At 41.3% G+C, this 24,076-nt stretch overlaps 1 protein-coding gene across 5 annotated transcripts in view; it reads right to left on the reverse strand.

Annotated features, from left to right (window-relative positions):
* The window catches only part of nos1apa (nitric oxide synthase 1 (neuronal) adaptor protein a), a 385,272-nt gene that overhangs the window by 8,003 nt on the left and 353,193 nt on the right, over positions 1 to 24,076 (reverse strand). For 2 of the 5 annotated variants that reach the window (XM_043699830.1, XM_043699832.1), the window contains 2 exons: positions 23,717 to 23,866; positions 1,457 to 1,790 (listed from right to left, as the gene is read on the reverse strand). In XM_043699830.1, the coding sequence (XP_043555765.1) occupies positions 1,457 to 1,790; positions 23,717 to 23,866 (484 nt within the window). Of the gene's footprint in view, positions 1 to 1,456; positions 1,791 to 15,681; positions 23,867 to 24,076 lie in introns of those variants that run through there. The other 3 variants (XM_043699833.1, XM_043699834.1, XM_043699831.1) reach the window with 2 other exon arrangements.

The raw sequence follows: 24,076 nt of genomic DNA on the forward strand, positions 1-24,076 counted from the left end.
CTCTCCTCTGAGGAATAGTTCCCTGGTCTGTCAATTAGGTCTAATTTTATTGCAGTACTCTGGCCATCATTTGAAGTTCCCCTTTGCTGTCCCCTTTGCTTGGCCTCAAATTCTGCTGCCTGCTTTTGAATGTATTCTGACAGCTACTGATTTATACCTCCTATGACCCGTGTGATGACTACAAGAATGAAACCAAATTCTCAGGTCATTGGGTTGGTAGCAAGTCAATGCCTCCCCCCATATTGAGAGAATGCAGCAGCCACTCGCCCAACTGAAAGCTGAGGGAATAGGGCCGAGCACACAACGTCCTTAACGAGTCACTGTTCCCCATACATGGGGAGCAATGCCAGGGATACTAAAGAGCCAGGGAACCTATAGCAAGGAACAACAAGAATTGTGCAGATATAAACTGGGGCCATGGAACATGGAAACGTATGGGAACATTCCAAAATCTGCAAAAATCACTTCTACATTTTTTACTTTTGAACGGCTGTGCCAGACATACCAATGCAACTACTTTGCTGATCTAAAAAACATATCTGACAATACTGTTGCTTCAAGAGGTCCTGGTTTCTTTGAGAGACAGACTGGGCGTCAGATAACAGGCAGTCTATGACAAGGCAAACAATTTGTAAAGCCTTGGGTTTCTTTTTTAAAAAGCTGTAACAATAGAAGCAGCCTGAATGGGTGGGGTCGAGCTCTCACAGAACCAGGGATTTTAGGTTTAACTTTCAGTAGTTGCTGTTGGGGTCTTGAAGCTATTTATTCCCTCTCTCTGTTACAACCACAAGATGGTGGTGATGGTGATGGGGGGAAGTGGGTATTCTCTGCTGGCTATGGGAGTTGTATTTGATACAATTTGTGTTCTGAATTTGCCTTTTGCGAAGGGTGTATTTATGGGATGTTATTGTATTAGAACAGTTACATAGTAATAATTACTGTGTGTATTGTTCTGTTATGTTTTCCAATAAAGTTATTCCAATTCCTCCTTTCTTTTGTCTGTTGTTGTAATTTGACTATAGTATATGAATAAATTGCATTTTGCTCAACATCGAGAGGCTTGACCAATCGAATTGCATCTGGAACACAGCACCTTACATTTACCTTTAACTTAAGGGTTAGGGTCTGGACTACCTTCTTAATATATTTTGAGGGGGGTCTGGTCTGGTCCATAACAATATTATAAGGAGGATCTAGATAAACATGTGATGTAGAAGGGACCAGAAGGCAATAAGGATGGAGTTAGATGAATCAGGATGGAAGAAAGGATTGAGAGTAGCAAAAAGACTGACACAAACGAGTTGAACCGAATGGCCTATTTCTGCACTGTGACCTTTTGTCATCTCATATAGTTTACTAAGGAAACAGTCTGTAATGACCATCACATCCTTCAGCACATTCCCTTCATTGTGATCGGGATATTAATCCACATTGAGCCAGAAAAGGTTGGACTTACATTCCATTGTTGACCGCAGCTCCTTTGTCATCTTTGCCCACCACTGAAACAGCCCCCTCTGCGTTCTTGTTGACTTCTGTCACACCAAATTCCATTGTGGTGCTTTGCTCCTTTCTCCGAAGCAGGTCATTGACCTTTGCCCCCATGGCCTTCCCCAAATTGAAGGCACTCTTAAGATGCTGGCTGTTGATGCCTCCACTGCCTGACTTCCCGCCCGATTCAGCACCTATGGCTGTCGAGGAGCCTGCAAGGACTCCTTTGGTGGAGACGGTCTTGCCATGGTGATGTTTGGGGGTGGGAGCTGTGTTAGAATTCTCAAACATGCTTTGATCGACTGCCAAAGGAAATAAAGAAAAGAAAAGTCAATAGCTTAATTCTTTCACCCAGTCAAACAACAAAGATTGTTACAATGATCAATTCTTTTTAACAATTCATAGCAAGTGATTCGTTGTGTAACCACATGTACATTGACCTACAGTTTCCATCTCAGGCAAAGTCAGCAATCCATCTGCAAAGCACCCCAATATATCTACAGTACTAGTTTTTAAGCATGTTTCATCCCCCCCTCCCCCCACCCCACCACACTCTCAACCAATCTTCTATTTAAAGCAAGTTGTATTTTGTTTAATGCAAAATCCACCCAGAGACTACACAATTAGGCAACCATTTTAGAAAATAGGTTCTAATTTTAAAAAACCTTAAGATAAATTCTTTGGTGTGTTTAAGGCTGGTAAATTGTCACAGTTTGAGGAACGCTGCTGAGAATGGGCTTATTACAAAATAATGAGCATTCTCACTCTGTGCCTTATCTACTACCTGTGAGGAACCTAATTCTAAATTACTAAGGAAAATCAATTTTGGAGCGTCCTCTTAGAGCTGTAAATTGGAACCAGCCAGGAAATCTTGCTACCCTGATTCATTTGAACTTAGGTCACAGTCAGGTTTATAGGCAAGTTAGTCTTCTGGTCAGTTGCCTTTTGTATAAACACAAAAGATTCCAGATTTGCACTGGATGCAAACTTTACTTTAAATTCTGCTGACCGTTGCATTGTTTGGTCAATTGAAAAAGATCTGGACCAACCTAGCAGAAAAAGCCTGGTCAATAATTATCATTGGTAAGAGAATGAGAAGGAAAGAGAGGCAATTAAAAAAAAAGTTTACAGACAATGTGTTAAGAGGAAACAGCAGAAGTATCTTACCTGGAAAAGAAGAGCTCAGACAGCAACAGAAAGTAAGGGAGAGCAATTCACAGCAAGAAAAGCATGATTAATTAGCAGTCAAAGATTCCTATACATTCAGTAATAATAATGGTTCATGTTACACAGATCTAATCACTACATTCTGATATTTCACGCTATATCTAACAGAAAAATTGTGATATTTTAAGAGACGCACAATCAAACATTTGGCATATTTAATAAGCGCTCATCAGAATCAAGCAATCCAATATTTAAATATTTGCATTTTTCAGACCTGTCCCCACAATCAAAATTTGCAATAGTTACCTGAAGTGAGATTGCAATTGCAAAAAATTAAATGTACAGAATATTCATACAAGAATTTTAGAACAGTCATCAGCTTAATGACAACACATATAGCTGGCATTATTATTAACATGGATCACAATGGCCCGTGATAATAAAATAATAAATGCATTCAAATTGAAAATTAGTGCCATTATATTTTCTAACCACTTTCTCATAAACTAAACAGAGGTAGAGAAAGGGATGAGGTTCTGCAGAGAATATTGGAAACTAGGCAGTAAGTTAAAAAGTAGGTCCTTGGGGGTGGCAATATATGGACTATTACCAGTGCCATGTACTAGTGAGACTAGGATTTGGATAATAGAGCAGATGAATGTGTAGGTGAGGAGCTGGTGCAGGGGGCAAGGAGTCACATTTTTGGAATATTGGGATCTCTTCGTGGGTAAAAATGACCTGTATAACAGGGACAGGTTCCCCACGAATTGGAAGGGTACCAATTCCTTATTTCAGAAATAAATAAATTTGCAAGGCTATGGGGATGGAGCAGGGGAAATGGAACTGACTGAATTGTTTCCAGGAACAATAGTGGAGGTGAATGGCATCCATCTACACAGTGGTAACTCAATGATGTTGTGCAGGTAGCTCTCTTCAGCAGTCAGCAGCCATTATCCATGCCAATATCCTGAGCTGGAAACTTCCAAGCAGTGGGGTTGGATCAAATGAACTTAACTCCAGAATGTCTACCAGGGGAGCATTGCAACTTGGTTTACAGGAATGGTTCAGGTATCAGGAATTTCAGTTATGAGGATAGACTGAAGAAGTATGGATTGTTCTCCTCAGAGAGAAGGCAGCTGAGAGGAGATCTAACAGAGCTTTTCCAAAATTTTGAGCAAGTTACATAGAGTAGATAGGGGGAAACTTCCCAATTGTAAAACGGAACGGGAATGAGAAGGCACAGATTTAAAGTGACATACAAAAGAAGCAAAGGTGAAATGAGGACAAGTTTTTTCACTCAGAGAGTAGTTAGGGTATGAAATGCAATGCCTGGAAATGGAGTGGAGGCAGGTTCAATCGATGCATTCAAGGGAGCATTGGATGATTACTTAGATAAAGGAAAACACAAGGATACATGGGGAACGATAGGAGATTGACACTTGGTAATGATGCTCATTTAACATTACGGTGGCTCAGTGGTTAACACGGCTGCTTCATGGCGCCAAGGACCCAGGTTCGATTCCACCCTCTGACAACTGTCTGGGTGGCGTTTGCACATTCTCCCTGTGTCTGCGTGGGCTTCCTCCCCTAGTATCCATGGATGTTCAGGCTAGGTGGGTTAACCACGGGGAATGCAGGGTTACAGGGATAGAGTAGCGGGCTGGGTCTGGAAGGGATGCTCTTTGGAGGGTCGACATGGACTCAATGGGCTGAATGGCCTGTTTCTTCACAAATTTTATCCTATGATTCCCTGCTAATGTGATGGTCCGGGCATGGAGGGCTGAGTGGCCTTCTTTTGTGCCATAACACTTTGGTGATTCAGTCCCAGTAATGGAAAAGCCCCTCACCACTCTTCCCGATGACACTGCCTCTGGACAGGAAAGGCCCAGCCCATTTGATAACAGAAGGCACATGGATACCATACTCCACTTGGGAGCAGAATTCCACTCCCACCTCCCTCCCTGAGAAATACTTCATCTCAAACTTAAAGTGAAATAACACGCCTGAATACTTTGTTTGATTTTTCATTGTAAGCAATTTCTGGATTCCTGGTGACTGGTATCATACTCTTCAATACCTTCGTTTAGAAACAACCATTAATGAATAAAACAGTTTAGCTTGTTAAAAGTACCATCTGATTTACTGATATTATCCATCATTTGAAGAGACAGAGTCACAATAGAATCTTAAATAATTTCTAGCAGCATGTCCCCAATGAGAAAATGGCGGAATTGCCTGCCTAATGAGATACCAATGCCCACATGCCACGTAACCTCCAAAGTGAAACTTAAGTGGAGAATGTGCTCTCGCTTTGACAGAAGCTGCTCCTTGTATTGTGAAACCATATCAGAAGCAAGCCTCAAGCAAACCTAACAAATAATCACATCGCCCACCAGAACCAAGCCAGCTCCTTCCTCATGCATTCAGAGTTAAGCATTATTTAAATCCAAAACTCTGGTCTGCAGCTCCCTTCCAAGCCTCTGAGTAAATTCAAAATAGCTTAGTTGGGAAGGGAAAAAGCACCACTTTGCCTTAGTTATGGTGCAGAGCTCAGCAAGGCAGACCTGTTAAATCGCCGCCATCTTGGATTCCCCAAATTCAATCTTATTACGTCACTATGATCTCCCTCCATGTCAGATTGTGAAGTCCAGTTTGCTGATCATAATTATTTGGTGCTTTGACACAGTGCTGCTTTAGAAATTTAGCAGTTCTTTCTCATCCATCATGCCATGTCATTAGTGCTCTGTTCGAAGGCAGGTCCTGGGCTCATTACCTGCTGATGCTTCACTCTGAGCTGGACTCCTGGCAATTTTTCTCAGTGTTGGTCTGTCATTGCCGCCCACTCTCAGAGGTAAGCAAGAAGGAAGATACATGTCTACGACAGTGGCATTGGCCTTATTCTGAAATACACACTGGGCACCTCGCCATCAAAGCCAACTACACTCTCCCCTCCTTCTTACCAAGGCCTGAAACTCAACAGAAGTTGAAAACTTTCATTATTTCATGCCTTAGAAATAAACCATTGACCTGTGCTAGAGTTAATGCCTCACTTGAGCCTTCTCCTATCCCATTTTGTTTAACTGTATCAGCACATACTTTGATTTATTTCAGCTTTACATATTTATCTAATTTCAACGAGTCTGCACTGTTCATCAATCAAACACAAAACACGTCGGGGGAGAAAATACTCAGCAGGTTTGACAGCATTTGTGGACAGAGAGAAATTGAGTTAATGGTTAGAATTCAATATGGCTCTACTTCCTTTCATAATGAAGGAGAAATGAGATGGGTTTTAAACCATCTCAAGGAGAAGGTCAGTGACAAGTTAAGGGGCCAATGCCATTCTGCTGTGCCAGCTGTGGAAGGTATTGTCATGCAGAATTGGCCTCAGAGATGCCACACACCCCGGGTGCAGTCCAGTGTTTCCTAAGAGAGACAGATGCCACTACTCCACTGACTCTCTCGCACTCTCTTTCAGTGAATGCCCCCTTTTCACTTTCTAATCCGGCATCAACACTCCTCTTCTCTATCAGTCATCCTTGATCCCCATTATCTTGTACACCACATCCCCATCTCTAGATCTTCATTTCTCCTCCAAAATCCTTGAACATGTTGCCTCCCAGACCCACGTCCAGTATTACTTAAACACCATGCATGAATCCCTCATGGTCTGTCCACAAATCCACCAGACACAAATTCCTCACAGAAAGACGAGTTGAGACCCAACATTTAATCCCTAATTTAAGCATACTGACATTTATTTACTGTCTAGTTTACAATCAATCACTCTCGTTAGTCTTCTGATTATTTCTAGTACCTATTTCCACTTCTAGCTTTGCACCAGTCTGCTCCTGTCACTGTATATCTGCTGATAAAAATTCATTAACCCCTTCAACCTCATTCACCACTTCATTCCACCCTTGTTAGCTCTTCAATAGACTATTCTAAAGTAATCCTAACTGCTCACACACTTTTCCTCTTCTGGAAATGTTTGGTTATCCAAATCGCTGCTGTCCTTATCCTAACTCAGATGAAGTCCTGTTCACTCATCACTGCTGCTCTCACTGACCAATAATGATTCTCTGATAGGCAACTTCGGATTAATCATTTTCCTTATTTTTAAATGCCTTGAGGTCTCAGGCTTCATCCCTCCATATTTCCATAATGCCATCCAGTTCCACAGCCCTCTGCAATACCTATGCTGCTTCAATTCTAGCCTCTTGGGCAGTCCCAATTTTACCCAATATTATTTGTTCTATTCAATTGTACCTGCAGTTTACATGACTCTGAGCTCTGAATTTCCCTCCATGAACGCTGTATCTTAAATCACTTAAGAAGCTCCTTAAAACCTCTCTGACCAACCATTTGTATATCTGTTTTAATATCTCCTTATTTGTTTCAGTGTCAAACTTCACTCGATAACACACCTGTGAAGTGGAATGTTTTAATACATTAAGGATGGTTTTTAAATACAACTTGCAGTCTTTATTGCTCTTGTTCAGCAATACATTTAACATATTTATGTGCCACATTTATTTCATCTCAATGTCTTTCACTGGGCATACCTACATTTCACTTGTCACCCCAATTATTCACTAGGCTCCTAGTTTCCTTATTCATTATTCCTACCATTCAGTCTATCTAAATTATGAATGTCATTACCCTTCATGCTATTCTTCTGTGCTACCTCATTAGTTCAATGTGCATATCAACATCTCATTAGACTATGCCCCTCTTCACCATAAAGGTAAACTGGAGTCACACAGAGAGTGTAGACTGAATACATGCAATGACAGATTTTGTGTCAGCTGCAATGCATCAAAGCTATAGTTCAGTGAGTGGTCTATAATTTCTGACTCTTATAGTTCATAATGAACGATGGAACAAAACTAAAAGAGCCGTAATAACAGCCTTTACGTTTTCATTTATAATGGTGATAAATAGAACTATGGGACAAACACAGTGTTGCAAAGATTGTACTTTGATGCTGTTTAAGTCCAAACCAGAGTTCACAGTAAATTCCTAATTTCACACTAAATATATCAAACTGAACTTCAGCTTTTAATCAGAAATTTAACTATATTGGCAGGATCATGAATCTCTGTGGTTTTTAAGTTGTTGTGAACTGAACTGTCCCAACATTTGCTGCATTTCCATTAGCCATTTGTTTCGGTCACAGGACTGCAAGAATACTGTTCTCCACGCAGTCCAATGAAGGTTACTAAAGGTACCATTGTTGCTCAGCAATCTATCCCCTCCCCTTTCTACATTGACTTCCTAGGTGCAGTTACTAAGGTTCCTTCAAAGCATCCCCCAAACCCACGCTCTGTACCCACTAGAAGGATAAGGGCAACAGTTGCATAGGAGCACCAGCGCCTGCAAGTTCCCTCCAAAACAGACAGACTGACAGACACACATACACATACACACAAAGACTACAGGACAGCAGCGGTTCAAGGAAAAAGCTCACTACCATTTTCTCCAATGTAATTACAGATGGGAGTTAAGTGTTAGCATAGCCAGTGATGTTAACAAATAAAGAATAGGTAATAACTATAGGAACTTTCCACCGCATGGAACGGCTAAGGTGAATAGCACAGATGCCTTTCAGGGAAAGCTAAACAAGTATATAAGGGAGAAAGGAATAAGGTGAGATGAAAATGGATGGAGGAGAATCATGCACCAGTATGAATTAGCTGGACTGAATGGCCAGATTTAGTGCACAACATATTTTTTAACACCCTGTAATCTCCCAACAAACCCTGGTGACTCCAGATGAGACGTGGAAACAAACTACCAGGCTCACGTATGGTCACTTGGGAAAGTGATACTTCAGAGGTAGACTGAACAAGGAGAGCAGAAACCTGCCCTGGGTGAATGACAGTCACTATAAAATATAGGGAAATAAAAAACAAGCATTGTTATTATCACTTCACAGCGCCAGAAGTTGATCTCAGGGATGTTTCTGCAATCGTTGTGTTTCAGAGAGATTACTTGCTGTCAGAAAGCACAGATTGACAAAGTGGGACCTCACTGAAGTATCCCAGCCCATCACTGCTGCAAGATCAGCTCCCTTTTAGGAGTAAAGAGGTACATTTGTACACGATTGCTCACAGTTGGGGAAACAGCCTTGAAAATCCTGTGCAGCTGTATACTGTACACATCCTGAATGCTGTACAAGATGGAGTCTTATTGCATTAATGTGGTTTACATTGAGAAATCTGAAAGGAATAAACTGGCTCTAACACCACCTTTTTGTACACAAAAGCAAGGAAGAAGGATACAAGAAACAGAAACGTGAATATAAAAGTAGGTTTATTAAGCAGAAAGCAGATTGAAGTCAGCAACACAGTAAGTGCACTTACAATACCGAGAAAATAAAGTCAGAGGGAGCCAAGTGTACAGAGTCAGAGTTAGAAGACAACAATGAACTCTCGCTGTGTTAGTAAGAAATACTCCAAAGCAAATATCGCAGTGATAATGAACAAGAATTTGACCCAGAGAACCGGTCTTTGCCTCCAGTTGGATTTATACCATTTGGGCAGACTTACAGTCTGAGGATTACAAACATCAGCATTCAGTCACTCTTAGGAACACTGGAATGATACCAGGCTTGGAAGGGTTAAATTAGGAGACTAACTTCCATAAACCTGGCTTGTATTGCCTTAAGACATAAGGATGAGAGGTCAACTAATCACAGTATTTAATTATTGAGTCATAGAGCTTTATGATACAGAAGGAGGCCACTCAACCCATTGCATCTATACTGGCTCTCCAAAGAACTGTCCAACTAGTCCAAATCTCCAGCCTTATTTCCGTGGCCCTCTAAATTCATACTTTAAGAGGACATTTGAGAGCAGAGATATAGAAAAAAAAACCACACATTCTCAAGGAAAGAGGAAATACTCTAAAAATTAGAGTTGGCCATACAAAAGTGATATTCAGAAGTTCGCTCTCATGTAAAAAGATACCGGAAATCTGGAACTCACTTCTCTAAAGCGTCCTAGATAATGGGAAATTTAAAATTTAAGAATGAGCTCTGTTGGTTTGTGCTGGTCAAAAGAAGGGACATGGATCTAAGGTCCTAGTCTAATTGAATGGCAGAATAATGGCCTGTTTCTGTCCCTAATGCTCCTCACAGTTAAATAATCAATCGCCACTCCGTAGCTACTTGGTGTACTAACTCAGGAATCAAATCGGAGTGAAAATAAACACTTTCAGGAAGTGGGGAACAAAATAATGAATGCGCTGGAATACTCCGAGTAAGACTCTCTGGATTTGAACTCAATAACTGAGGTCCAGTTTGGATATTAATGCTTCAGATCGACGTGGAGGACAGGTGTAACGATGGAAATCCCCAATGGATTCCACATGGCCATATGTCCCTGATAAAGGTGACAACAACAAAGAACAACTATACACACTCCAAGTCCATGCAGAATCTTTCTTATAGAAACACTCATGAATGCTAAAGTCGCACAATTGCTTTTTTTTTGTTTTGCATGGCCTGTCAAGTATACATTTACTGGGATAGAACAAGGTTGCATTTATTCTGTAATGAATGATTTCCCGACCGAAATTCCTTCTATTTCCTTTCCTCAGGCCCTCTTTGAACAAGTTTGTTGAACTTCTCTAAAGGCAGGGTGGAACTGAGCCACACAACCCAGGAATGTTGTTTAATTGTGCCACTATCCCTAAGTGGGCATTGAACAAAAGAAGCTGCCAATCTAGATCCCTAATGCAGGCGGAGCACTTGAGCAAAGCAGCTGATTCCAGTGTCAAATGCAGTCAGTGCTGCATGGAAAACAGGCCTATATTTTTGAAGGAGAAAGTGAGCACTGCAGGTGCTGGAGATCAGAGTTGAGAGAGTGGTGCTGGAAAAGCACAGCAGGCCAGGCAGCATCCGAGGAGTAGGAGAATTGACATTTTGGGTATAAGCCCTTCATCGGCCGCTCATGCCCGAAATGTCGATTCTCCTACTCCTTGGATGTTGCCTGACTTGTTGTGCTTTTCCAGCGCCACACTCTTGACTATATTTCTGTAGGACTAAGTTAAAATTCACACAACACCAGTTTATAGTCCAATGGGTTTATTCGGAAGTACTAGCTTACAGAGCGCTGTTGCTTCCTCGGGTAGCTAGTGGGACATGATCATAGGACACAGAATTTATAGTAAAAGATCAAAGTGTCAAACAACTGTTGCAACGTATTGAACAAACCCAGATTACTGTTTAGTGTTTAATCACTTAGAATGGGTTGCAGGTTTCAAATCATGAATAAACCTGTTAGACGATAACCTGGTGTTGTGTGATTTTTAACTTTGTCCACCCCAGTCCAACACTGGCAGCTCCACATTCTGTAGGATTCTATATGAAAACACAGTCTAGTGTGCCGTTATCTCAAGGTTAAAGGATGAAAAGGAACGCTCATTTCAAGGGATTTTTCAACAGTTACAGCAATCTGGAGGTCCAGTACACCTGAAAGGAAAGGAGTGCAACACATATTTCTCATCCAGGGCATGTTTCCTTGCCTAGGACTCTCCTGCTTGATGTTGGTGCCTGTAGTCCTGGCAACTGGTGTTTGGGCTTTCTGTTGACAGGATCATCCAAGGGGTGCTGGGGATCTGCCTGGCAGGGAGAAGGGGCAGGGGAAATCTTCTCAATGGCCTGAAATTTCTTCGTTTCATGGAGGTTACTGTGAGCTTTGTCTGCCTAGAGGTTTTTCACAGTAGCCCTCCATTTGGACACTGACACGTGAAGAAAAATCCTGAGTCGTGAGCTGTGGAGCCTCCACATTAGCAACTTTGCAATCTCGCTCCTAAATCTCTCACGGGGTCTGGTCCCGTGTTTGTGAAAGCACTAGAATGGCTGGGGCAGTCTGATGGAGGTGTGCCTTTGTGTTTCTTTTGAGCTACCTGAAAATCACACGCTCCTGTGCCTCTACCTGACCTGCTGATTCCTGGGGTGCCTCATAAGCAGCGACTGAGTAGACGTGGAACATATAGTGTCATGGAGATGTACAGCATGGAAACAGACCCTTCAGTCCAACTCTCCATGCTGACCAGATATCCCAACCCAATCTAGTCCCACTTGCCAGCAACCGGCCCATATCCCTCCAAACCTTTCCTATTCATATACCCATCCAAATGCCTTTTAAATGTTACAATTATACCAGCCTCCACCACTTCCTCTGGCAGCTCATTCCATACACATACCACCCTCTGCGTGAAAAGGTTGCCCCTATTTTTAATCTAATGTTTGACTGTCCTGGAACAAACAGGGACACAGGTTGGTTCGGACGACTTGGGGAAGTTGGGGGTTGGGGGGGGGGGAAGGTTTGATGCACTCAGGATTTGATTGAATTGGCAGGAACTAGACCAAGTTTGGACTTACAGAATACCTACAATTATCCCAACCCAATCTAGTCCCACTTGCCAGCAACCGGCCCATATCCCTCCAAACCTTTCCTATTCATATACCCATCCAAATGCCTTTTAAATGTTACAATTATACCAGCCTCCACCACTTCCTCTGGCAACTCATTCCATACACATACCACCCTCTGCGTGAAAAGGTTGCCCCTATTTTTAATCTAATGTTTAACTGTCCTGGAACAAACAGGGACACAGGTTGGTTCGGACGACTTGGGGAAGTTGGGGGTTGGAGGGGGGGGAAGGTTTGATGCACTCAGGATTTGATTGAATTGGCAGGAACTAGACCAAGTTTGGACTTACAGAATACCTACAATCCTGGTTCGGAAGCCAAGTCAAGAACTGTCCAAATGTGTAGGGTTAGAGTGAATGCCAAAGGTGGGTGCCAAGGTTGAAATAAAGGAGGTCTCCAAAATTGTACGGCCCAATGCAAAATAATTGGGTAGGCTGGGACTCAGAGGTGATCTCCAGCAGCATGAATAGCAATGTTTCTTCTCCTCCTCCTAGTAGTCTCCAATAAGACATGGAAATTACAGAAATGGGGTTCTTCCCGTCCTTTGCTGAACTTACCCCATCCAGGTGCCTTTTAAATGTTACAATTGTACCAGCCTTCACCACTTCCTCTGGCAGCTCACTCCATACACGTACCACCCTCTGCATGAAAAAGTTGTCCCTTGGGTCCCTTTTAAATCTTTTCCCTCTCACCCTAAACCTATGTCCTCTAGTTCTGGACTTGCCCACCCAGGGAAAACACCTTGTCTACTTACCCTATCCATATCCCTCATGATTTTATAAACCTCTATAAGGTCACCCCCTCAGCCTCCGACTCTCCAGGGAAAACAGCCTCCTCTATTCAGCTTCTCCCTAAAGCTCAAATCCTCCAATCTGGCAACATCCTTGTAAATCTTTTCTGAACCCTTTCAGGTTTCACAACACCCTTCCGATAGAAAGGAGACGAGAATTGCACACAGTGTTCCAACAGCCACAACATGACCTTCCAACTCCTATACTCAATGCTCTAACCAATAAAGCATACCAAACACCTTCTTCACTATCCTGTCTACCTGCAATTCTACTTTCAAGGAACTATAAACCTGCACTCCCCAAGACCTTGCGAGAATTCAGAAAAATGTGAGGCGATATGATCGAGTGCATAAAATTCCTAATGGGTGTGAAGAGGTATTTTGCTGAATGACCTCTGGCTGGAGTGTCCAGGGCTAGGAGGTCACAGTCTCATATTAAGGTGTTGACATTTAGGAGACTGATGAAGAGATATTTCATCACTGAAATGGTTGTGTGATTTTTTAACTGTCTACTTCATGGGCTCAGTTGTTGCGTACCTGCAGGCTAGAGATTGAAGGATTGTTAGGTAGAAAGGAAATTAAGGGATTTGACACTAGTAGAGTTGACCTTCATCAAACACAAAGGGTTGAGTGGCCTACATTCTCAGACGTTATTGTTTATATCCTTATGTTTCAGTGGCAATGTTTTCTTCACATTTTCCATTTATTCCTTTACACAAATCCTTAGTTTCTTACGGTTCACATATAGATTGTTCTATGATCCAAATGTTTCTTCCTATTCCTGCCCAGTGTCCAATATCATCCTTGACCCCAGCCCCTGATTCTGTAAGTGGAGCACATTGATACATTTTGCTTAGCTAAAGACGCTATTCAAATCCAATCCTTTTGGTTTGCTTCCAATGTTTGAAAACAAAATCTGTAAAACAAGACAATCAAACTGCTGATGATTGAAATCCTCGTCCTGAAAGTAACGATTAGAAAAATCTGTTCTGAGTTACGTCATGTAAGGTCAGCCTAAAATATATTCTGCTTTCTTCAGGCAGTCCTGCTGTATTAGTCTGCTTCCTCTTACTGGGTGACCTCTGCTGCTGATCTGTATTGATGCAGGCAGATTAACAAGGTCAATTCTCACAACAGCTCAAGGGTGATCAAAATCTAGGCTCACGTAGGCAACCCCATGGAATGGAAATGTAAGGAAATGAACAAGCTGACAATCTCCACTAACCGGTCAAGATTTTAAGGCAAAGCCACAGAATAGATGGCTGTACTGAGTCAACTGGCCTTGCCTCCTTTTTTTTATTCATTCACAGGATGAGGGCATTGCTGGCTAGACCAGCATTTATTGCCTGTCCCTAATTTCCCAGAGTTTAGCTAAGAGTCAACTGTTGTGAGTTTGGAATAGACCAGACCGGGTCAGGTTAGCAGTTTTCTCACCCAAAGGACATTAGTGAACCAGATGGGTTTTTGTTTTCCGATAATTGGCAATGGTTTCACGGTCATCATTAGACTCCAAATTCCAGATTTTTATTGAATTCAAATTCCAGCATCTGCCATAGCAGGATTTGAATTTGAAAACGACCTGGGTCTCTGGATTACCAGTCCAGCGATAATACCACTAGGCTATTGTCTCCCCTGTTATTCAGACAATAACAGCTGTTTCCTGCTTATGGATGCAGTGAAAGTCCATTAGAGAAAAGAAAAACAATTACCAAGTGCCCAATTTCATAACCTTTGCACATGGCCAACATGCATGGAAAATGTTATAGGCTGATTTATTCCATTCCTAATTTCCCTTCGATAATTGGTGAATTCAGTGGAACTTTGCAGAGATAGTCAATAGGAAAGAGCAGAGTAAAAGCACAGGGCCACATGTACCTTAACAAGTAAGAAACCAAAACATAGTTCTGGCTGACTCAATGATGACACATAGCTTCTATTCTCTGCCAGTACAAAAAATACTATTCTTTTTCATCACAAAATACTTTATTTCTGTACAGATAATGGAAGAGATCTAGGTATGGGCATGCATGCACCCTGGCCATCCCTACTAATTCCAGGACGATTTTAAATACTCAGAATGGGGGAAAAATGGTACACTTTCCACAATTCACAATTCCAGTTATATGAGAATATATTCTTATGAAACAGTAAGGGGGAGAGAATACAGTTCTTTAAACTCAGGTACCCTTTAATATTTCCAGATTATGGACTTCCCTGCCCAGTTTTCTAACTACTCATGGGTTTATGGGATGATTTATAGCCATGCTGTCAGATAACCTATATTATAAGAACTTACAGCAGGAGTAGGCAATTCAGGCCCTTGGACCTGATCCACCATTTGATACAACCATAGTTGATCTCATCGCGGCCTCAACCTCACTTTCCTATCCACTCCCCATAACCTTTTGATCCGTTACTAATTAAAAATCTGTTCATTTCCTCCTTAGCAATGCTAGAAGAAATGCAGAGAGCCATGGTCCTTATTTCTCCTCCCATACTCGCTCCCAGAAACAAACAGTCTTGCCACATTTTCCTGTCTGGAAGTTACCGCTCAAAGACAGTGTGAGAGGATGCTTTGACAACTGTGTTTCCTGGTTTCTATTACTAGGAGAAAGTGAGGACTGCAGATGTTGGAGATCAGAGTCAGGAGTGTGGTGCTGGAAAAGCACAGCAGGTCAGGCAGCATCCGAGGAGGAGGAGAATCAACGTTTCAGGCATAAGCCCTTCATCAGGGAGGGCTTATGCCCGAAACGTCGACTCTCCTGCTTCTCGGATGCTGCCTGACCTGCTGTGCTTTTCCAGCACCACACTCTTGACCATAACTTATTAGTGTACACTGAATCAAGATTTAGCTAATTTATTCTCTATCTTTCTAAGGATTTCAGTATTTCTCTAATGGTCAGCAATGGAATGTTATCCATCAGCTCTGAACTATTAATCTCACCAACGCAACATATTCCATTAAAAACGTGACTTCAGCTTTCCGAGCTTAAGACCTTCTTCGGACTTCGCTCATCTGTTTGAATTAATGCCCATTAAGAACTGTAATGTGGCACAACTTGAAACTGGCTCCTTTTCAAAATGCAATGGTTTTAGAATGAACCACTTCATTCACCATAGTTTTCACCTCAGAAGTAAATGGTGAAACATTACTCAAGGTTAAAGCTTGAGTTGATTTTTTTTAATTTCAAAGTACGCTTCAAATGTACAGAAGAGTTTGGTTTGTATTTTGTTTTGATGAAACAAATGTACTTCCTCCTCTCTGGTCTCTGGAGTAGTCCTTAGACTGGTCTTCAATTAGAATCCAATTGCATTCATTGGAACCAACCCAAGATTCACAGTGATAGTCCCAATCTTTGAGTTTTCTGGGGCTTTGAGAGCAGGGATGACCATTAGAGGGGCTCCATTTCAGCAAGAAAGCCAATGATTTAATTTTTTCCTTATTTCAGACCTTCTTAAACAAAATGGGGAAGGTTTCAGGATTTTTATTTTGAGAAAATGCAATTAGAGAAGGCAAAGGAGGATTGAGTAGAAGCTCTTCAAAATTAGGTGTGGTTTGGATACTAGGAACAAGGAGGAAGTGTTTATTCTGGCAGGAAGGTTAATAAACAGAAGACATCTAAGATAGCTGGCAGTAAAGCTGTGGGGGTGGGTGGAGATGAGGAGAATTTTATTAACACAGTGAATGGTTATGATTTAAAATACAGTGCTTGAAGAAGCAGGTTTGACAGCAATCTTCAAAATGCAAGTGGGTAATCTTACAGAAAATTAAAACAAAATGTGTAGGGTTATCGGAAAATAAGGGAGTACAACCAAGTTGATCATTTTGGCACAAGCACGATGGGTGAATTGTAAGATTCTGTACATTTTGAGCTAAGTCCCCGCAGTTTGCCCCTCAGTGACAAACTTAAGCCTACAGCCAGAAATAAAACACTATAGTGTAAAACACATCTGCTTTTACTGGTAGGAAGTGGGATGGTGCTGGGGTTGGGGGAATGGTTGCTGCAGGTATGTTCAGAGTTCAAATCATTTTTCACACACACACAAAACACAGCTATTACTTCATCCCTACATTGTTTTAAAGGTCAGTATTTTGGAAGAAACTGCTTGGCAAGTCTTCATTGTTCGAAGAATAATGGAGTTAAAGGAGCTGCAGGTCATTGTGACGACAGTGTCACCTGAGATATGTCAATGCATACTGTCGATAATGTTTTCACATTAATGGTTAGCATTTATCATGCCATTTGTAAAATCTACCCTTTCACTTTGGAGCCTTGCCTTAAAGCTTCTGCAAAATAAGTATTTTGATGCTGTTGTCTCTGTTTAAAACTAAAGCATAGTTAAGAGAGCCATCTTTTTAAAATAAGTGCGTTTTGCTAATTATTTGTCGCCACAGACCTTCTTGCACAAAGCTACATCAAGTGCCGGTGTGAATCAAAGTGTACACAGCTCCTACCACAAACAGCAGCCTTTTAAAAAAGACGAGGGCTGATCACAAAACAAAAATCTAAGTGAACCACTGCAAATAAATCTGTATCAAGCCTCAAAAATATATTGATGGCTCTTTGCAGTTACTGAAGAAACATATCTGAAAATCCAATTTGTACAAGACTGACTGCCACACAGCTGGACTGAGCTAATGATGCTGACATTTCACTGGTGACCTTCATTTAATCTCCTCTGCACTATTAGGGCCCAGTGAGGCTAATAAAGCTTCATTTTACACTCAGCATTATTCATAACCTATTATAATTTCCACCAGTAAGGTGGTTTAAAGAGTGCTCAGTTCCCACAGAGAAACTGTGACATGTATGTACAGTTAAAAATAAATCACAAAGTTAACTTTGCTTCTAACAAACATCTTTTTTACGAATATTGAGATAAAACAATGATGGACTTAAAATGTACTAGTTCACATTCTACTGCTTTAGGTATATCAGTTGACAAAAATAAAAATTATTCAATCTATGAAAGCACATAGCAATGCCATTACGGACAGAGTGCCAGCATACAGTCATTTGATGCTTATAATATGAAGTTAATTCACGTGCTTCAATTATTCAAAGACCGGCTGACAGACTTACAGCCTAATCACGCTTGTTAATCTCTGGATTGAAAGGATTCACATTAGAGTGAGTGATTCTGAAGAGTGGGTAATTTGGTGAATGCAAGGTGTGGTGCAATGGGTGGACACGAAGTGATCCACAGTTTTGAGGTCCGATTGAATGTGCTCTGTGTTTTAGTATTTAAGTGGTCTAAAATCAATTAATCCACGAACACTTCAATGTGTAAAATGACAGGAAGGGGTGTGTGAACTTGTATTTACTGTGCGTGCGCTGCCTACAGTATGTGCATAAAGATGCACAAGACAAGTACAAATGCGTGTTCAATTGGCAGCACTCCTGCCTCTGAGGTTCTGGGTTCAAGCCCCACTCCAGGATTCAAGCACCACAAATCAAGGCCTACTCTCCAGTGCAATATTAAGGGAGTACAGTATTGTTAGAGGTGCAGTCCTTTTAGATCAGATGATAAACTGAGACCATCTGCCCTCTCAGATGGATATAAGATGATCCCTCTTTGTCAGAAATACAAAGGAGATATCTTCCCAGAATTAATTAGCAGCACAAAAATAGATTTTCTAGTCATTTACTGTTTATGGGAGATAGATGTAGGGAAAATTATCTGCTGTATTTCCAACATTACAACAATGACTACAATTCAAAGTATACTTTAATGGCTTCAAGGCATCGGAGGACTGTGAAAGGTGCTATATAAATGCACATATTTCTACTTCTCAATATTTACAATAATTTACTACTATTGCTCTCATTCTCACGAAAGAGTCAAGATTCAGAATTCATGCCCTGATGTAAATCTTCCCTCCCATACCAAGGTCTAAAATACCCACCGTTGTGTCGCTGTTGAGGTGGGGACGCTTCTATGAGGTTTGCAGTGACAAATAAAAGTAATTCCCCATTGGGGAGGTTTCTGGGCAGGGAGGAATTCTGCTATGAATGTGAAATCTACAGCTTGACCCGTGTTCGTTTTGTGATCCTGCATCCTGAAACTGGAGATAGTGGATTCGGCAGAGCGAAGCTGGAAACTTCCACAGCTTATGCTGGTGGATCCTGAAATCATGGAAACCGCAATTTGAGTTTGTGAATTTTTCAGTTTGAGTTTGTGGAATCTGCCAAGTGAGACTGTGATTCGGATATTGAGGACTGAGGAGAGCAACGCTGTTGATTCCGTCGGTTGCAAGTGTGGACTCTCCACATTGAGACCGAAGAGGAGAACTTTGGAATCTGGAGAATGACTCTGTTTGGTGAGATTGTGGATTCTACAGTGAGTTGAAAGATTCCGCAGGCTCAGTTACGACTGCTTAGTTTGAATTTCTGAATTTTGCACAGCAATGACTGTGGACCCTGGGGTTTAAAGATCATGAACTCAACAGTAGGAGGTCATATGATCTGTAATTTTGAGGTTGGAGATTCTAAACTTTAAGGCCATAATACCCACAGCTTGAGAATGTGGATTCCACATTTTGTGTTCTGGATTCTGCAGATCAAGATTTCAGACCTTGCAGATCAGGGTTGTGGATTTTGAAGTTAAATTGTCAATTCAACTGTTTCAGACTGGGTTCTGTAGAATGTGAGCGTGGATCCTGCAGATTGAGATTGTAAATTTTGCAGTTAGACAATTTCAGACTGCAAATTATATGGTCTGAGGTTGTTGATCTTGCACAGTGAGTTTGTGGCTTCTTTATTTAACAATTTTAGATGCACCCAATTTTGTTTTTGCCATACACGTCTGTCTTGACTACTTCTTTCTCCATTGTTTATTCTTGCCAGACTGAGGCCTGCATTCTGTGCTCCCAACTAAGGTCCCTTCATCTCCTCCCACTCTGGAAACTTGCCTCTCCTTGGATTCCTACCACTTCCTCTCAGTACACTTCCTTGTTCCTTCTCAACTGCTGGCATATTGAGCCTGAATCAACCTATATTCTGTGGCTTCCATGAGATTGTGCGTCTCGTATATCTCTGTCTTGTCGACAGCAGTAACCCCCAACAACTCCATTTGTCTTCTCTCACTGACATTCTCCCCCTTGCATATTCTGAGGGTCACCCTCATGAGTGTCCTCTGACCCCTGCTCTCACTCCACTTCTCACCACAATCCCTCCACCCACAGTTCACTGGCAGATTAGCCAACACTACTGTCTGTGGATTTGAAAGTCTGACTACTCAGGATCAAAGGACATTCATCCACATCCTCACTGTGGATGATCATGTTGACATGGACGTTGACCACTTATTCCTTAAAACAAATCTCTGAAGGTTTTTTTTTTCCTTCGGCAGCCCATTCACATGAATCGCAGCCAAAGAAGAAAGTTTTTACAGAGACTTTCTCACGGGTCCACATACAAAGCAGCAAGAAACCGTTTTCAAAAAATGGGTCAGATACAGTTCTTTGGATTAAAGTGATCAAAGGGTATGGGGTGCGGGCAGTAACAGGGTACAGAGTTGAATGGTGAGCCATGATCACACAGAATGATGTGCATGTTCAAAGGACCCCATTCTCTATGCTCTATGAGAGAACACAATCCCTAGAGGAATCAGACATGAGTTCAATGTAACAACAGACTTGCAAAATAAAAGATTTCTTCCCAGCCTTTTAGTTTCAACTAAACTCTCATTTTCCCTACCAGTTGGATAGAATGATTACTTCAAAAGAACATTAGAGCAATTTAAGGGATGAAATGGTAAAGTGTTGTGTGCTTTGGAGGAAGTCCAGTGTCTCTGAAATTCTGCCACAACAGGGTTATTCCTTGCCTCATATCTTGACTCACTAGAATGCTTGCTTCCTATGAATAATCAATAACACCAATGTCATGATACAAGGTCGCTACCAGGATGATAGATGAACTAGATGGACCTGTGTTTTCATTTGTCCACCACCCATTTATTCTCACTTCTACAGGTAGTTGTCATAACATACTCATTCCTCTGGCTATCCAAATTAGATCTGAGAATTGAATGAGTCTGTGGATCAACAGGCAGGAAAGAAATACTGCACTAGGCACAACAGAAGACAAGGCTCAGTCTTTACATTGCTCTGGGATAGTTAGGGAGCATGAAACCACCACATCCAGTTACAGCAGTTTTGAAAAGGGCAGCTCGTCAAACCTGCTCCTCATCATCTTTGTCTTCTCATTTTCAAAATGTATCACTGTACTGGAACAGACTATAAATAAAATGGTTATAAAAATGCAATCAAGTCTAGAATTATAGATAAGGTGATTGCAAGATGGTAGTATAAAATCAAGGAGATTTATATAACGCTAGAAACCACAAAGGTGGAGTTGAAATGATTTGTAAGCAGAAATTAACTCCTGATATTAAACAGTCACCCAGAAATCCCCTGCTAGTATCCATTCCAGCCAGAATTTATTCACTTCCAGTTTCATGCAAGATTTATTTTGCTGCTCTAGATGCCACATAACTTAATTCACATTAAAAAAAAAGACTCAAATGCTTGAATTATGAACCATTTCTGGTACAGTGATACTTGGAAAGAAAGATTAACCCTGGAGTCATGACACCTTCGACAAATTTTGAGCTCTCTGCATCTCCCTTTATTCAGAAAGGAATTTAGTTAAAATTTACTAACCATGAAAATCCCTTGATCTTCCTCAAGTAGCTGAGATATTGCAGTCATAAAACATATAGACACCATACTGGAATGATTTTAAATCACCTGTTGCATAAAACCAAGATTTTGGCCCTGCCTGCTTCCCCCCCGCCATGCTCTTCCTTCTAAGATTTATTTCAATTATCGAGAGTCCTTATTTTAACCTACTTCACCCTTTACCTTTCATCTGTTTTATTTTACACATGCAAAATTGTTTGCCACAAGGCCAGAAACAAGTTGCAAGCTTTTTCTTTCTTTCCTCAGGTTGAGGGGAGATTGATGGAGGGTGTCCTCATTGTGTCAGTTGAATGACAAGTCAAAATTTGGATCCAGTTTGAACCAACATTTCTAACTCCCAATACAAGTAAAGCATCAAGCCAAGTAATCCCGCACTACCCATCCAGGAGACTGCAGTGTGATCAATGGGAAGGTCAATAGTCTAACCACTGGCAGCTGAATGCAAAGAATTTCCCTCCAGTCTATTATAACCTAACCGTTGACACTGTTTCAGACTAAAAGGAAAACATTCAACCCCTTCCCTCCTCAAACCTTCAGTTGTTTGGGATAAGTTTTATCAAATCACAACACACTCGCTTCCTCGTGTCAGAGAAACTTAATTGCACATGATGCTAACATAACAGACAAGGTATGCAACAAACACAGGGAATGTTTTGAGTAAGAGTCCAGTATGACTCTAATTCAGAACAGTTCCAAAGAAGAGTCATACCAGATTTGAAATGTTAACTGTGTCTCTATCTGCCACCAGAACTACTCCAGCATTCTCTGTGTTTATTGCAGATTTCCAGCAACATTCCCTTTATGACAGGGAATGTGCAATTCCTCTGAGTCTTTATCTGCCAAAATGATGATAAGTCAGTCCTCCCTTTAAACTAGCAACCAGCTTTATTATAGGTAGATGTGCTCCCCTATGCACCATTAGTGTGGGTAAACTTTCCCTGTGAAAGAGGGAAGACTCAAAATCACATACGCCATCTCTTGATTTGAAGACATCTCATGATCATGTTTAAATGATTGATGTTCACACAGCAGCCAAAATGAAAATGAAAAGATTTGTCAAACATTTTTTTCTCAAGGCAGAGCCCCAAATTAGTAATGAATCCACCAGTAGCTAATTAGTGAACCTGGAGTCTAAACACTTTGAAAGGATATCGGAGCTTGCTGTGTTTGTTCAGTGATTTTCAAAAATACTTCCAATTTAACACTAGACATATGGAATGTAAAATCTTTGCATGTTATACAGTTTCCACCTGGATTATTTTGGACACAGCGTTATTAATGAATAGTTTTCATGAAGCTGTCCAATTCAACAACTACATATCCTTTCAAATATTTGCCATTAGTGTCCAAGTGATTCTCAATATTATTTCTGAAGTGAAAATGACAAGTAAATTAGGTACAGACGGTGCACTCCTATCTGTTGCTAACCAACAAAATATACTATTGGCAAGTAAAACAACGCTATGACCAGCTGAAAGGATAGAATGTTGACTTAGTCAGCATTTGTGATGTCAATACACAAGTAATCACTTTATCGATGGTGCAAATATTTCAGTTCAAAGAGATATTACTTACACTGATCCGATTCACTAATTGCTTATAACTGTAACTTGGTTTGCCTTCTTTAGGCATTTGTAAGCTTCTACCATTCCACAACGTTTAAAGAATATGATGATACATCAATTCCTTTTTATAAAACTTTGGAACTAGATATTTAAGGAAGCAAAGTACAGGCTGAGTTTAAACAGAATGCACTACTGTCACTTTAAATCAATTGTATCAGGACTGAAAATCAGTTGCTATTATTCCGACATGACTGGTTGACCATTGGATGAGATCAACGCGTCACATTTCAATGAGAGAAGCAGTGGCTACTACACTGCAATTTCATCATCCAGACAGTCCCCCACATCCTGCCTCTTCAGCACATTCATTAACCGAATTGACTCCTCATTTACCCAGCAGTCCCTCTCCTCACTCTCATCGGTATTAGACTCGTATTCAGACGCTATTCCTGATTCCCGGAACTTGATCAGCTCCAGACTGCCCATGAATTCTTCATGGGACCTCTTTTCATCGTGCAGGAAGTGGAAGCACTCCAGTTTTACCAGACAGTCATCCATACCTAGCGGACTTCCCAGTGAAAGGGGGAGGTCTGATCCGTCGCATAGCTGCGGCAGGCAAATGTCCTCGGGTTTGGGTGTGGTGGGATCGCACAGTACCGGTGGCACATTCGATCGGTAGGTGATTTCCAATAAGCTGTCCTGTGAGCCTGCTAGAAAGAGAAGGAAAAGAGAGGTCATGTCACAGTGGCCGCCAACAATAGCCCTTTAGCTTGATATCTCAGTTCCCGTGGCTAGCTCTTCAGTCAGGGTTGGGGCTGGGTTACAGGGTGGACGGTAAGGGTGCTACTGCAGGGAAATGCAGCCAGGCTGCATTCAGAAACTACTGATGGTGCCAAGATCGACCTCACTCATTATTCCAC

This window comes from Chiloscyllium plagiosum, chromosome 11 (assembly GCF_004010195.1).
Source record: "Chiloscyllium plagiosum isolate BGI_BamShark_2017 chromosome 11, ASM401019v2, whole genome shotgun sequence".
Classification (NCBI taxonomy): Eukaryota; Metazoa; Chordata; class Chondrichthyes; order Orectolobiformes; family Hemiscylliidae; genus Chiloscyllium; species Chiloscyllium plagiosum.